General features: G+C 41.0%; 1 protein-coding gene across 1 annotated transcript in view; it reads right to left on the reverse strand.

The window, feature by feature from the left end:
* Window positions 1–10,436: 10,436 nt before the first annotated feature.
* Window positions 10,437–17,331, reverse strand: part of LOC126470025 (uncharacterized) — a 181,322-nt gene continuing 174,427 nt past the window's right edge. Inside the window, exon 6 of the mRNA XM_050097509.1 lies at window positions 10,437–11,555. Within this exon, the coding sequence (XP_049953466.1) occupies window positions 11,427–11,555 (129 nt within the window). The 3' untranslated portion in view covers window positions 10,437–11,426. The remainder of the gene's footprint in view (window positions 11,556–17,331) is intronic.

Below are 17,331 nucleotides of genomic sequence, written 5' to 3' on the forward strand. Positions count from 1 at the left end.
CGACTGTTTTGTTTTTCAGACTGCTGCAACCCAGAGTTGTGACACTGTAATTACGAGACGAAGTGGTGGTGTGTTGCTGTGTTGTGTTGGCGGATGATTAATTCATTAATAACAGTAATCGTACTTATTTTTCAATGGTTATGCAATATGAGACATTTCACTAAATGTCTTGAATGTCACTGTTTTTTTCTATTCATTGCGCTGTATTACAAAAGTCTTAATTAATTTTATACTATTTGCTACAAGTACCTACCGCATTTGAAGGACACAAGTATATGAGCGTTCACAAAGCTATGCTTTTTTTGTTTGAAGTTCATACCATAGCAGCTGATAGGTAGGAGCCATGCACGCCCATGAGTTGTAGAAGACAAATAATGTAATATTCCTCCTCTCTCTCATCCTCTAACTGCTCAGTGCCTACGCAACGTCGCCCTTCGCCCCTGCGGTAAACGGCCCATCTTAGCTCACGGCAGAATTCACGAACGTCAATAAAAATGAGCACATCTTAAAATATTGATGTCTGAGAATTTTTGTTACTGAAAAGCAAAACTACACTCTTAAGAATCTCTTAACATCAGCTGACAACGTTTTTGTGTATGTCTGTTAGTAACTATATGCACGTTACTATAAAATACTCTTGAAAGCCGCGGGCTGTATTATCACGGGGCGCTGTTTGACGACCAGTTTCAGGGTGAATCGTGTCAGTATCGCTTCGAGTGTTCATTTTTCTACAACCCAAATTAATTCTTCCCCAGGTCGGTTTATAAAAGATATACCATCCTTTTATAGGTAATTTGTGTTGATATTTTTAAACGGATGGTTCGGTAATATACCTGTCAGCTCCTGCCTTCGTTGGTAATGACTATGTATCTAACAGAAATGACAACGAAAATAGCAGGAACCGTGACGTGAAAGAAAAAAAAAGGAGTTGATTATTGTAGACTAGTTGGAATGGAAACATCACAACTTTTAGAAATGATATATACTACTGTCAGCATACATGATAATTTGCTGTGAAAGACTGTATGCGATATAGCTGCATTACGAGTTTATGTAGGCTTCTATATTTTAAAATGTTTGCCCTCTAACGTGTTATTTACTGTCCATATCTGTTCATTATTTATAAGTTTCAGTGGCGATTTTTGTCATCTAGTTTGTTTCTTTGCTTTCTGCGGTAAAAATTATCTCGCCGCCCCAGCCCCCCTTTTTTTTACTATGGACGCCTCACCATTTATTACCATCAATTGTAGTCACCAGAACTGTTTATACGTTTCTAAAAAAAGTCTTTGTGCTTGTGTGGTTGTATTCTATGTTACACCACATTAGAGACCAAAAGATAAGAGAACCAAGAAATCAGAACCTATTTCTTGAGACTCTAACCTCCGGCGGGAGGAACCGCGCAGTCAGTGACATGGCGCCTCTAACCTCGCGGCGACAGATGTGAGAATTTCTCAAAAATACTGAATTATCTGAATGTGGCAGAACAACGGGTATAATTACAACATATTGGAGATAATTCATCGTATAAATGATCCATTGAAAACAGTTTTACATTAACTATTCGCCACTATACGTTGTTCTATTAACCCCCCTTTCTCCTACGAAGACCTATGGAACTTGCGAGGTAAGGGGGCTTGCATTCCTAAACAATACAGATAGCCCTGCCATAGGTGCAGCCACAGTTGCGAGGTATCTGTGGAGAGGTCACACAAGCCTGTAGTTGGTACTTCAATCAGTTGAAACCAGACGTAACCACATTCGTTATTTTATATATGGCTTAATAATTATTGCATCCTCTTGTGTAAAAAATTCCTGAAGCAGAGCAGTTGTGCCTGCTGTGTGTTCTCCAAAACGGATAATGAAATTACTGCCAGTTTACCAGATGTATTGTCTGTTGCAGTCATCACAAAGAACTTCGTAAACACCAGAATTTGAGTATTTGTTGTTATAGCTACAGGTACTGCTTATATTACATCATCACTCGGCCAACACCTTATGGAAAATAATCTTACTAACGGGCCTGTCCAAAATAATTTAAATACTCTGAGTACTGTCCGAAGGAACACTACGTCATTCTTAACAGCAGAGGCACTACAATATCGTATTTATCCGCCTATACCGGGCAGTGCCGTTCAATTAAACTGTCCTTCCCTAAACGGAAATTACATACTGTGTGTACAAGTTGTGATGCAGGAACAGCGACATATGGGAGTTTGGGTCAGGCAAGAATAAAAACTGGTTCAAATGGCTCTGAGCACTATGGGACTTAACATCTGTGGTCATCAGTCCACTAGAACTTAGAACTACTTAAACCTAACTAACCTAAGGACATCACACATATCCATGCCCGAGGCAGGATTCGAACCTGCGACGGCAGCAGTCGCGCTGTTCCGGACTGAAGCGCCTAGAACCGCTCGGCTACCGCGGCCGGCTCTGGCAAGAACAGCCAAAGCGGTTAAGGCGACCGCCCACGTAAAGTGGGAAATGCAGGTTCGCGTCCCGGTCCGACACAAATTTTCACTGTCGTCATTCCCTTGTACAGCTAATGGTTGTTCGTATTCGCAACTGACATGAGAATACATGTCACCCTTGAGAAAATTTAGAGTTTCGCACATGAAAAGAACCATCATCTTTACTACATGAGCAACTGGACTTTGGAGACAAACATTAATATGATCTTCTCGATGACTTGTTAGAATATTCCTGACCTTGTTCACTATCCTATTTTATCTTTATGGTATAGATTGGTTTTTTTTGTTTTTTACTTATTCGGTTCAATCTCATTTTATTGTTTGGCTACGTGATCTATATATTGTATATAGTGCTTCAAATTATACTTTTTCCAATTTATGGTCATTTTGATTATTTTTAGCCGTTTGTATATCTTTTCTACGATCAAGTTCCACGCCAACTATTTTTAAGCAGCATATTCCGGCCGCTGGTATACTTTTTCTTCTTTGAGGTGCCATCTCAAATACTTTTTAAGCTGCATACTTTTTGCTTTTTTACCTATCTTCACATGTCCATCGGGCCGAGTTGCGTCTTCTTGTCACTACAACATAGGCGGGACGTCTGAGTTACCACACACAAATCTCCATAGAGACCGATAACGTCCGCCTGTCGCCATTACATCTTTGGTATACAGCCTGCTTACCGCGGATGTACCACTTCGATACCTTTCACGCTCTCTCCATGACAACCGACGGCGCCGATCATCTTAGCTTCGAACTTGTTCCTGTGGTTTGTTTTGTAATTTCACATACTTCCCACATAGGGCACCTACTGTTCCCGTAACAGATTATTGGTTTCTATATTTTTTTATCATTGTTTTGCTGATTAACTACTGCTCATAGCAGTTAATGCTGATGTATTATTTCCATCGTTTGTACTAAGATTTCTAATTCAAATGTTTGACACGTTTTCAACTTACATTTCGCCTCATTCGCTCGCTCCGATGTCAGAGCAAAGCGTATTCACACTGTTCAGCAGTCAACGTTTGTGTGTTTGAACATAATTCGTGCTCCCTCTGCCGCCTTAGAATATACGTCTCCTCCTGAGTGTAGTCAGGCTCTTTTTCTCTGGTGTTTCCGTAGATTTTTGCGACAGCCATTTTTGCAACAGCCATTTTTGCAACACACAGAGTCATCTCAAACAAATACTGCACATCATGTCTCTCATGCTACTCCCAGTGTCGACGGAAATACATGGTTAGTTTCCCACTACAAACAAAACTATTTTTAAAGCGCAATTTTACATGCCCATTCGATAGAGCGGTCCGGACTGCTCCAGTGTGATATTTGTTTTATCAGCGTGCATTAAGAGAGAGAATGGAACACCAAGAATAAACCAGTATTCCAGCAGCGCTGCTACTGCATGGTGGCAGCTGTTAAGTGTGGGCCAGGACGGTGCTGTCGCTACTGCAGTACTAGTTTATTATTCATGTTTTAATGCCTCTGTTAATACATACTGATAAAACAAATGCCGCAGTAGAGCAATCTAGGACAGCTCTATCGAATAAGCACGAAAAATTCAGTTTTAAAAATGATTTTGTTTGTGACTGGAAATGTTGTTGTTGTGGTCTTCAGTCCTGAGACTGGTTTGATGCAGCTCTCCATGCTACTCTATCCTGTGTAAGCTCCTTCATCTCCCAGTACCTACTGCAACCTACATCCTTCTGAATCTGCTTAGTGTATTCATCTCTTGGTCTCCCTCTACGACTTTTACCCTCCACGCTGCCCTCCAGTGCTAAATTTGTGATCCCTTAATGCCTCAGGACACGTCCTACCAACTGATCCCTTCTTCTAGTCAAGTTGTGCCACAAACTCCTCTTCTCCCCAATCCTATTCAATACCACCTCATTAGTTACGTGATCTACTGACCTAATCTTCAGCATTCTTCTGTAGCACCACATTTCGAAAGCTTCTATTCTCTTCTTGTCCAAACTATTTATTATCCATGTTTCACTTCCATACATGGCTATACTCGATACAAATAGTTTCAGAAATTACTACCTGACACTTAAATGGATACTCGATGTTAACAAATTCCTCTTCTTCAGATACGCTTTCCTTGTCATTGCCAGTCTACATTTTATATCCTCTCTACTTCGACCATCATCAGTTATTTTGCTCCCCAAATAGCAAAACTCCTTTACTACTATAAGTGTGTCATTTCCTAATCTAATTCCCTCAGCATCACCCGACGTAATTCGACTACATTCCATTATCCTTGTTTTGCTTTTGTTGATGTTCATCTTATATCCTCCTTTCAAGACACTGTCCATTCCATTCAACTGCTCTTCCAAGTCCTTTGCTGTCTCTGACAGAATTACAATGTCATCGGCGAACCTCAAAGTTTTTATTTCTTCTCCCTGGATTTTAAGACCTACTCCAAATTTTTCTTTTGTTTCCTTTACTGCTTGCTCAATGTACAGATTGAATAACATCGGGGATAGGCTACAACCCTGTCTCACTCCCTTCCCAACCACTGCTTCCCTTTCGTGCCCCTCTACTCTTATAACTGCCATCTGGTTTCTGTACAAATTGTAAATAGCCTTTCGCTCCCTGTATTTTACCCCTGCCACCTTTAGAATTTGATAGAGAGTATTCCAGTCAACATTGTCAAAAGCTTTCTCTAAGTCCACAAATGCTAGAAATGTTGGTTTGCCTTTCCTTAATCTATTTTCTAAGTCAAGTCGTAGGGTCAGTATTGCCTCACGTGTTCCCACATTTCTGCGGAATCCAAACTGATCTTCGCCGAGGTCGGCTTCTACCAGTTTTTCCATTCGCCTGTAAATAATTCGTGTTAGTATTTTGCAGCCGTGACTTATTAAACTGATAGTTCGGTAATTTTCACATTTGTCAACACCTGCTTTCTTTGGGATTGGAATTATTATATTCTTCTTGAAGTCTGAGGGTATTTCGCCTGTCTCATACATCTTGCTCACCAGATGGTAGAGTTTTGTTAGGACTGGCTCTCCCAAGGCCATCAGTAGTTCTAATGGAATGTTGTCTATTCCCGGGGCCTTGTTTCGACTCAGATCTTTCAGTGCTCTGTCAAACTCTTCACGCAGCATCATATCTCCCATTTCATCTTCATTTACATCCTCTTCCATTTCAATAACATTGTCCTCAAGTACATCGCCATTGTATTGACCCTCTATATACTCCTTCCATCTTTCTGCTTTCCCCTCTTTGCTTAGAACTGGGTTTCCATCTGAGCTCTTGATATTTATGCAAGTGGCTCTCTTTTCTCCAAAGGTGTCTAATTTTCCTATAGGCTGTATCTATCTTACCCCTAGTGAGGTAAGCCTGTACATCCTTACATTTGTCCTCTAGCCATGCCTGCTTAGCCATTTTGCACTTCCTGTCGATCTCATTTTTGAGACGTTTGTATTCCTTTTTGCCTGCTTCATTTACTGCATTTTTATATTTCCTCCTTTCATCAATTAAATTCAATATTTCTTCTGTTACCCAAGGATTTCTACTAGCCCTCGTCTTTTTACCTACTTGATCGTCTGCTGCCTTCACTACTTCATCCTCAGAACTACCCATTCGTCTACTGTATTTCTTTCCCCCATACCTGTCAATTGTTCCCTTATGCTGTCCCTGAAACACTGTACAACCTCTGGTTTAGTTAGTTTATCCAGGTCCCATCTCCTTAAATTCCCACCTTTTTACAATTTCTTCAGTTTTAATCTACAGTTCATAACCAATAGATTGTGATCAGAGTCCACGTCTGCCCCTGGAAATGTCTTACAATTTAAAACCTGGTTCCTAAATCTCTGTCTTACCATTATATAATCTGATACCTTTTAGTACCTCCAGGATTCTTCCAAGTATACAACCTTCTTTTATGATTCTTGAACCAAGTGTTAGCTATGGTTAAGTTATGCTCTGTGCACAATTCTAACAGACGGCTTCTTCTTTCATTTCTTAGCCCCAATCCATATTCACCTACTATGTTTCCTTCTCTTCCTTTTCCTACTCTCGAATTCCAGTCACCCATGACAAATTTTCGTCTCCCTTCACTACCTGAATAATTTATTTTATCTCGTCATACATTTCTTCAATTTCTTCGTCATCTGCAGAGCTAGTTGGCATATAAACTTGTACTACTGTAGTAGGCATGGGCTTCGTGTATCTTGGCCACTATAACACGTTCACTATGCTGTTTGTAGTAGCTTACCTGCACTCCTATTTTTTTATTGATTATTAAACCTACTCCTGCATTACCCCTATATGATTTTGTATTTATAGCCCTGTATTCACCTGAACAGGAGTCTTGTTCCTTCTGCCACCGAACTTCACTAATTCCCACTATATGTAAGTTTAACCTATCCATTTCCCTTTTTAAATTTTCTAACCTACCTGCCGGACTCTTAGCTCCTTTTGTCGCCACTGGAAATAAACTATCTATTTCCGTCGTGGCTGGGAGTCACATGAGAGACGTCATGAGCAGTATGTTTGCGATGACTCCAGCTACACATCGCAGAAATGAAATTGCAGATAGCTGCCGAAATGGCAAAGGAAAAGCGCCTGACGACTCTTAGACACATCTTTTACATCTTTTCATTAATTTGGTTTTGTTTCATTTTATTGGTATCTAACTTTCATTATTTCTGTGTCCTTCTAAGTTGCAACATCATGTGTATTTCAGATATTTTGTTCCTAAAATTTAAGTTACTAAATAATTAGTTTATTCTCACCATGGGTCGCACAACAGATGTTTCGTCAACCTATCTCCAATATACTGTGCATTTCAAACTATCGGACTCTTAGCTCCATTTCCTAGAGTACGCCATAAGTAAAAATTTCATTAGTCAATAGAAACAAGTCGTCTAAACATGCCTTTACAAGACAAAGATCTGCCTTATGGATCACCCCCTAAAAAAAACAATAACGATGTTGCATAGGAACATTTTACAGATTTGTGGAGTCCATAAATGAGATGTTCAAATATGTTGTGAAGAGTTTTATTAAATAACGAATTTCTTTATCATACAGATGGTGTCTCCAGGGGTAGTCGCTTATGGACAGTGTTTATGGAGGACTTCGAGGAAAAGGAGCTGTAATCTGCTACTTTAAAACCCACATTATATTGAAAAAAATGTTGACATACTTGTAGTGTCGCACCACCGTGAGGATAAAATACAGGAATATTTAAACCACTTAAATTCCGTCCATGGAAATGTTCCGTTTACAACGGAGCCTGAAAACAAGTGATGCCATTTTTTTGGATGTTTTGGTGTGTCAAAAAGATGATGGCGTCTTGGGAAATCATGTCTGTTCGAAGCCGAACCATACAGATAGGCATTTACATGTAAAAAGTTGCCACTACCCTTTCCAGTCGATGCGTGTTCTCAGAACTTCAGTTCACAGCGCATGTAGTTCTACTGATAAGAGCAGTCCGCAGGATAAGATTCTACACTTAAATGAAGTTTTTTGAAGGAGACAGGCGCTCTCCGAAACAGATACGTAAAGGCACAGTGGGTAAAACCTAGGGTTTTCTTACAGAATGAGGGAGATGATCAAGAGAGACTTAACTCCATGGTTTTCCTGCCGTACCTGGGAAGCCTGTCGTCAAAAATGGGTAGGACCGTCACCAAGTACAAATTTAGTGTTTTCTTCGCCTTCCACGAAAAACAGCAGTTTTTTCCGTGGAAGGTAAGTTTTGCTACACTAGAGGTACACCTGATTCTTACAGCCCAATATATCGGCACTACATTGACACCAGTCACACTATGCTATAAGACAATGTCAAAATTCTAGCGCGGACGAGGTGTTTTTCAGACAGTTATGAAGGAAGCAATAGAAATTCGTATGGCCAAGAATTTATTTAAATGAGAGAGCGGTTATAGACTAAACAAAACATGGAATCCGGCGGTTTTTTTTTTTTTTTTTTTTTAATAAAGTCTCAATGACGTCGCAACAGTACAGTTCCTAATGGTACACCGGAATCCCATCATAGATCGACAGTATAGCTACAGATTAAAGTTAAGCACAGTTTTCTGACGCCGAACGACATCTTTGGTACTTTTGTCTCTGTGGTCGGATGCGCAGTAACATGGTCCGCGGGATTAAAATCACGGAGTGAGTGACGCAGCTTCAGTCTGTAGGCTCACTTGGAAAATGCAGAAATATATATCAGGTGAAGGAATAGGGTTCCTGCCACCGCACACACGAAATCTAATGTACGATTATAAGGGACAGGATAGCACTTTGATAAAGAGATCACAAGGTGAACATAGTACAACAAAACTGATGGAATGTAGTCGAATTAAATGAGGAAATGCTGAGCTGATTATATTAGGAATTGACGAGTTTTGCTATTTAGGCAGTGAAATTGCTGACCATGGCCAGAGAGTGTACGATATAAAATGCAGACTGGCTATAGTAAGAAATGCACTTCTGAAAAAGAGAAATTTGTTAACATCTAATAGCAATTAAAGTGTTGGGAAGCACTTTCTGGAGGTATTTGTCTTGGGTATAGCTTTGAACGGAAGTGAAACGTTGACAATAAGAGAATCAGACAAGAAGGGACTATAAACTTTTGAAATGCGGTGCTACAGAAGATTACTGAAGATTAGGTATGTAGATCGAATAATGAGGTACTGAAATGGAATGAGAAAAAAGAAATTAATGACAACTTGACTAAACGAAGGCTTCCGATAATAAGCTACATCTTGAAGCATGAATAGTCCAAAATTACACTTTATTAAAGGCATTTTGAAATAAATTCTCAGCAGGTGTCCTTAGTCTCGTTAAATACTTGATATCTTCGAATCAATGGCGGTCCAACACTGACGTAAGTGGTAGAATTCTATTTCACGGCCTGAAATGAATAATCGATTTTGGCAATCAGCTTACGTCTTATTGCAAGGGGGGTAATGCACACAGCACTTCTGACTTTCCCTAAAGAAAAGAAAATTGAGGACACGAAGGAAGTGCTAAGCATCCAAGTCGTGCACGACTCTCCGCACATTCTCCGCAAAGGAGTGTCAGAAGGGCTCAGGTATGAACAGTTCCACGTGGCCACCTTCTGGCTCGCTACAACGAGGACTGGGAAGTTTGGAAGTTCCTTACACGAATGAGAACTTGTGTCGAGAGGGTTAAGTCATCGCTTAAGTCATGGGACTTCACAGGACAGTAAGTGCAAGTGTGGCCAAGAAAAGCCAGCCATATCTGCCAATGCTGGCAGTTCTCATGCATAGAACAAGATGTATTGCTTGTCAGTAACAATGCCCGAGGTGTGGCTCTGTTCTGTAGAAATATTATCTGAATGTAGATTTGGTCAACTCCTTTGTCTTTTTTGTAATTTATGTACACAGGACTAAGGTGGTTGTGTAATCATGTATATATTTGTGTATATTTAGCATGCTTCTGACACGATTAAGTGAAACACTGAAATTATGGTGCTCCATCATACAAGAACCTATGGCACAAAAAAAAATATAATGGTTCAAATGGCTCTGAGCACTATGGGACTGAACTGCTGTGGTCATCAGTCCCCTAGAACTTAGAACTACTTAAACCTAACTAACCTAAGGACATCACACACATCCATGCCCGAGGGAGGATTCGAACCTGCGACCGTAGCGGTCACGCGGTTCCAGACTGAAGCGCCTAGAACTGCACGGCCACACCGGCCGGCTCCTATGGTACTACCATTGATGGTGTGCACAGGACTCAATCACACGCAAACAGCTGTACAGTTAAATTTAAGAAGTGAATGGCACTGTATTCAGGATACGTTGCTGGGAAGTTACACTGTGCAGATCCTTAGAAACTTTCTTCCAATACATTCAGGCATTTGGTCTGCAGCACACGAAACCAACTAAAACACATTGTCAGTAAAAGATAATGATATAAGGATGTAACATTTAACAGGATAATAAGGAGTGATAGGGAAGTTTAATAAACAAATTTTCAGCACAATATTCTTTAATACTTTCCAATCATATATATTTTCGCTACGACAGTAAATACATCCACAAGAACAACAGTTAACAATAAAAAGAGGTATTTACCACTAACAGTAATTAGGTGTGCACTACTTATTACTAGCCGTCAACTGTACAGTTGAAAACAATAACTTAACACATATGTACAAATTGATTTTCTAAAACATAAAATCTTTTCTTGAATGTGAGGAAAAGGAATTGCTTGTGACAATCCTTTACTGCATTCCGTAATGCGATTTAAAAGCCGCCACCATTGCAGCCAGTTTTCCTATCTACAAGTGTGGTTGCGTGCACTTTCGGAAGCTACACCGTGCAATGGATGACAGTGCTACCTTGAAGAAAAAACAGTCTAACCATAACAGACAAGGAACGATAGCTACTTAAAGTGTACATCAAGCGAACTGATAACACTGTGAAACACACACACACACACACACACACACACACACACACACACACACACACACACACACACACACACACACACCATTCCCTGTAGCTTACAGCAAACGCCTATCGAGTATTTTGATGTCTTCACAGTTTAGTTCAGTCAACGATCAGTCGAACCACCAGTATTTATCACAGTTAAGGACGATGCAGGTGAAATGTAATACTTTTCTGATATACCTAACCTACGAGTCTTTAAACACTAAGAGTACTTTGGTACGAAAGAGTGTAAGTTATTTTAGGACGATCGATATGCAGAAATAGCCACACATAGTATTCGATAAATCTCTTAAGTCTTGAGCAATCCAAAACGATAGGAAACATTTTTGCAAAAAGAAAATAAAAATCATCGAAGACGGACAGTATGAAACCGAAGTGGGACCATTTAAAAGTTCGCCGCATACATGAATTCAGTCTCTACGGAGAAGGACTGAGAAAAGGGCGTGTGAAGCCCGTACAGCCGCTAGGACAGCTACGGTTGTTGGGTAGGCTACAGGTCCAGGTGGGCGCCACCAGCTCACGTCCGGTACAGCAGAGCCAGTGCCGGGTGCAGCAGAGCCACCAGCGCCAGGGACAGCTCAGTTGGACCCACAGACGCACTCCCAGCGTCTGCTCCGCATACCTTGGCGAATTTCTCGCAGTGGCCCTGTAACATGCACACGTTCATCATATTCATCCATTCATTCTCTCTCTCTCTCTCTCTCTCTCTCTCTCTCTCTCTCTCTCTCTCTCTCTCTCTCCCCCCCTCTCCCTCTCTCTCCCCCCCCCCCCCCAATATAAAGCCAACCGAACATCAGTTTGGTGGTTATCACTGTTAGCATTCAACCGCAATTCTTATACACATATTTTAACAACGCGTTTCAAGAGACAATGCTCTTATCATCACGTTGTAAAGTCTATGTCATGAAATTAAACGGACTAAAAAGACAAAATACCATCACAAACAGTTGGGAAGTCCATATAGTAAAACAGAATTAAAAGTATATTGGACTGTGGGGCCTCGTCTTACATTAAAGTTGTTGACAAGTCGATGGCCGTCCCATAGCTACCAAGTATGCTGTCGCACTGTGCCGGCTCTGGAGCTGTTGTGGACTGACGTGCCTAGGTGTTGTGGCGTGGTTACAGCCGTGTGCTTGACAGTAACGCTATGCTATTGGGCGCCTTATTTCCTTATTGCATTGGTCTGCCATCGTCAGCCTCTAGCAACTCCGTCAGTGACATGCTACCAACTTAAAGTCGCATACCTACCCTAAAATAATTCTAAAAACCCGCTAAAAAATCTCATTTCTTTAAAATTATCTTGTGCATTTAGAATATTGCTTTGTTTCTTTTCATGGATAGCTATCTCGAATTCCTCTAGTAAATCAAGTTTCCTCCCTTTCTTTTCTACATGCAATATTTCCACGTTATCTTCTATGCTATTAAGGGGATGGCCTGTTTCATTTATATGGTTCGCAACAGCTGATTTGTCAATTTCTACGGAATACTACGGAACAGTCTCACAAAAGATAGCAAATATTTTTAAGCCATACGATGTTAAAATAGCTTTTCAGACTAATAACCTAGTGAGGTATAGCCTTAAGAACGATATTGGCGACAAGAGAAATAAGTTTGAAAGATCGGGAGTTTATAAGATTCAGTGCAGAACTTCTGATGCAAAATATATAGGGCAGACAGGAAGATCATTCGCGATCCGGTATAAAGAACATAAAGATGCGTTCAGGTTAGGAAATTATGACAAATCAGCTGTTGCGAACCATATATATGAAACAGGCCATCCCCTTAATAGCATAGAAGATAACGTGAAAATATTGCATGTAGAAAAGAAAGGGAGGAAACTTGATTTACTAGAGGAATTCGAGATAGCTATCCATGAAAAGAAACAAAGCAATATTCTAAATGCACAAGATAATTTTAAAGAAATGAGATTTTTAGTGGGTTTTTAGAATTATTTTAGGGTAGGTATGCGACTAAGTTGGTAGCATGTCACTGACGGAGTTGCTAGAGGCTAACGATGGCAGACCAATGCAATAAGGAAATAAGGCGCCCAATAGCATAGCGTTACTGTCAAGCACACGGCTTTAACCACGGCACAACACCTAGGCTCGTCAGTCCATAACAGCTCCCGAGCCGGCACAGTGCGACAGCATACTTGGTAGCTATGGGACGGCCATCGACTTGTGTCAACAACTTCAATGTAAGACGAGGACCCACAGTCCAATATACTTTTAATTCTGTTTTACTATATGGACTTCCCAAAGGTTTGTGATGGTATTTTGTCTTTTTAGTCCGTTTAATTTCATGACATAGACTTTACAACCTGATGAAGAGATCATTGCCTCTTGAAACGCGTTCTTAAAATGTGTGTATAAGAATTGCGGTTGAATGCTAACAGTGATAACCAGTATAACGACAACTGCTACCTCGACTCCATAATGGATTATATTAAATCAGTTTGGTACTTTTCACTTCAACACACATTAAACGACGAATTTTTATTCTGCAGGGGCATTAAAGGGAAGCAGTGGTTGGGAAGGGAGTGAGACAGGGTTGTAGCCTATCCCCGATGTTATTCAATCTGTATATTGAGCAAGCAGTAAAGGAAACAAAAGAAAAATTTGGAGTAGGTATTAAAATCCACGAAGAAGAAATAAAAACTTTGAGGTTCGCCGATGACGTTGTAATTCTGTCAGAGACAGCAAAGGACATGGAAGAGCAGTTGAACGGAATGGACAGTGTCTTGAAAGGAGGATATAAGATGAACATCAACAAAAGCAAAACGAGGATAATAGAATGTAGTCGAATTAAGTCGGGTGTTGCTGAGGGAATTAGATTAGGAAATGAGACACTTAAAGTAGTAACGGAGTTTTGCTATTTGGGGAGCAAAATAACTGATGATGATCGAAGTAGAGACTATATAAAATGTAGACTGGCAATGACAAGGAAAGCGTTTCTGAAGAATTTGTTAACATCGAGTACAGATTTAAGTGTCAGGAAGTCGTTTCTGAAAGTATTTGTATGGAGTGTAGCCATGTATGGAAGTGAAACATGGACGATAAATAGTTTGGACAAGAAGAGAATAGAAGCTTTCGAAATGTGGTGCTACAGAAGAATGCTGAAGATTAGATGGGTAGATCACATAACAGATGAGGTGTTGAATAGAATTGGGGAGAAGAATTTGTGGCACAACTTGACTAGAAGAAGGGATCGGTTGGTAGGACATGTTCTGAGGCATCAAGGGATCACAAATTTAGCATTGGAGGGCAGCGTGGAGGGTAAAAATCGTAGAGGGAGACCAAGAGATGAATACGCTGAACAGATTCAGAAGGATGTAGATTGCAGTAAGTACTGGGAGATGAAGCTTGCACAGGTTGGAGTAGCATGAAGAGCTGCATCAAACCAGTCTCAGGACTGAAGACAACAACAACAACAACAACAACAACAACAACAACAACAACATGGACTTTCGCCTTATGCACTGTCCAAAATGTCTATCAGTAATGAAATTCGAGCCACAAGGTCATTTTTTATTTTGAGGGTGGTTCGGATTTCATACTGAACTGAGGTCCTACTATAAAAAGGGGGGTATACCTCCAACAGGTCGCCTGTTTTATCTTTTTCACGACTCTCGTACATACTTAGATGTAGAAGATAAATATATAGTACTGTGTGTTCCCAAGCATTATTGAGAAATTAAGGTTGAAGTTTCACTAGCCTGTTTGAAACTACACAGTCCAGTTACATTAATGTGACCACCTCCTACGTTCGACTTCAAAGCGCAATAACCACTCAGACGGCAGATGGCAGCACTAGCAGTGGAGGGTACATAAATCGTGTTGGGGGAGGGGGAAGAGGGGGGTGGTGCGAAAAACAGTGCAGTCTATGTCCTAATGCCGAAACGTAGCAATTTACCTGACATGCAAAAGTGTATGATCATTGGCTTTGGGCCCAAGAGTGGAAGTACTTCCGAAACGTCTAAGTTTTTAAACTGTTAGTCTGCCGCCGTGGTTGAAGTGCACCGTGCTTGGTAAAATGGCGCTATCCAAAACGGGCGATGACGTAACTGCGGTGCACCACGGGCCATAGATGATAAGTGTGAACGATGGCTGTGGTGATGCGTAAGGCGAATAGGCGCGCAATTGTTGAGCAATTGACCGTCCAGATGAACCAAGGGGCTACCAACCGTCTCCTTACCAACCATACAACGAATGTTGCTGTGCATGGGCCTCCACAGCAGACGCCTGGTTCATGCACCCATGCCGACTGTTGTTCATCGGCAACGAAGGCTGGAATTTGCATACCAATATCGCAACTCTACGTGCAGTGTGTGGCGACTAGTGGTCTTTTCAGATGAAACATGTGTCATGCTCCATCGGACAGATGGCCGTTGGCATTTACTGCGTGGTACGTCTCAAAGCAAACACCCTGCGGCGGTCGTGTGAGGGGTTCAGGCCGCAGGGGGAAGTATTATGGTATGGGAAATATTTTAGTGGCTTTCTCTGGGTGATCTCGTCCTCGTGGAAGGCACAATGAATAAACGTAAGTACGTATCTAACCTTAGGGATTACATTCACCCCTATATGCAGTTTGTTTTTCCTCAGCACGATGGCATCTACCAGCAAGACAATGCAACGTTTCACGCAGCTCGCAGTGTAGCTGTATGGTTCGAAGAGCTCCAGAATGAGTTTACCGTACTTCCCTGGCCACCAGACTCACCGGATTTAAATCCAATCGAGAGTATGTGGGACCACCCCGATCGGGCTTTTCGCGTCTTGGATTCTCAACTGAGAAACCTAGCTCAGCTGGCGGAGTCTGCATGGCTCCACATTCCTGTAGGTACCTTCCATAACCTGACACTTCCTGAACGTTTCGCAGAGGTTCCGCTACAGAAAGCTGTTATTCAGGATTTTGACAGGTGATCGCAGTGACTGCATGGTGTATATGAGAGCAACTATCAAGCAGCAGCGTTAAATTAACAGTATAAGAAGACAGACTAAAATTTTGGATATACTGCGAGTCCCGCAACTATTTATTACAATTTTCACCTACACAGTTTTAACCAGCAAGGAAGTTTCGAAGTTCAGTTTAGCTTCAAATATTTTTTAAGCTTTAGATTATAGCTTATAATATGTCCCTAGTATCACCACCACCACCACCACCACCACCACCACCACCATTGTGTGTCCCTGTCCGGATAACCATAATTCTTCGTAGCAATGGAAGTATTTACTCGAAACAAAGGCCAGGATTCGAGGGCAGAATGGGCAGACCTTCAGGCTTCCGTCTTATTCGGTTGCGCAAACGCTGCTGCTCGACAAGTGCCGGGTTCGTACGATATTCAAAGCACTAACAACATTTTGAACCTAGATTTTTCGGAAACGCTTGATAAGCGCACCGTACCGAAGGAGCACCTGTTCTAAGTACGTACTACAACCATGCAAAAAAATTAGGTAACTTTGTGACCCAACGAGAGAGAGTCCCTTTCAAGTCAATTCGAAGGTTGGAACATGCCAAGGACATACCACCGCCTTATAGGAATATGCACAGTAAAGTACTGTGGTGTTCGAACAAACCTTCTCGTCGAGGGTATCTGTACTTACTATTTTCACAGTGTTTTTAAATATTGTATAGTATATGTGTGATGGGTTATGGAAGTTTGGTTGTAGTACAATGTGTTGAAGTTATTTAGAGACTCACTCCCATACGACGCGTAGAAACTATTTTATCGAGTCTCTCAAAACTCTCGAGGAAAGCGTAACAAAAACTGACTATGTCCAAAATAAATTATCGATAATGGTTTACAGAGAATAGTTTATCCTAGATAATGTAGAATGGGGGCCAGTAATTTAAATATTCACAGCTAATTTTGGGAATTTTCATATGTAATATGAAATGAACACACTGAAGCAATGGTCTTACAGGACAATTTTATCTACATATTATACAGATATTACCCTGAATGTGGTCATTATCGCATGTTCATATACAAAGAGTTTGGCAACAATTTCATTATTTTGAGTAGTCTCTTCTGGCTACAATGCAACCCTGAAATTGTGCATGAAGATAATTAGAGTGTTGAAAATTCTTGGCAGAATAAACAATACGCCAGGACTCTAGCCCAGAACCTGGACTTTGCAGGCAATGCTCTTACTAACTGATCTACCCAGGCACTACTCACAGCTATACTTCATTTCTGCCAGTACTTCTGTCCTACATAGAGGTTCTGCTGCACCGTTTACGAGACGACCATTCTTAAAAGAAAGGCGTTGCCCACTAGAAGCAAGGTACTGTTATTGAGTCCTAGCCAAGCACAAAGTTTCAACCCGCCACGAAGTTTCGATATTTAGTTTCAGATCGTATTTAGTTTTGATTTGTCCCCGGCCTTGTCAGAATCGCGTTTAGTTGCTCTTTGCTCTATGGCA

The sequence above is a fragment of the Schistocerca serialis genome, chromosome 3, assembly GCF_023864345.2.
Source record: "Schistocerca serialis cubense isolate TAMUIC-IGC-003099 chromosome 3, iqSchSeri2.2, whole genome shotgun sequence".
Lineage (NCBI taxonomy): Eukaryota > Metazoa > Arthropoda > Insecta > Orthoptera > Acrididae > Schistocerca > Schistocerca serialis.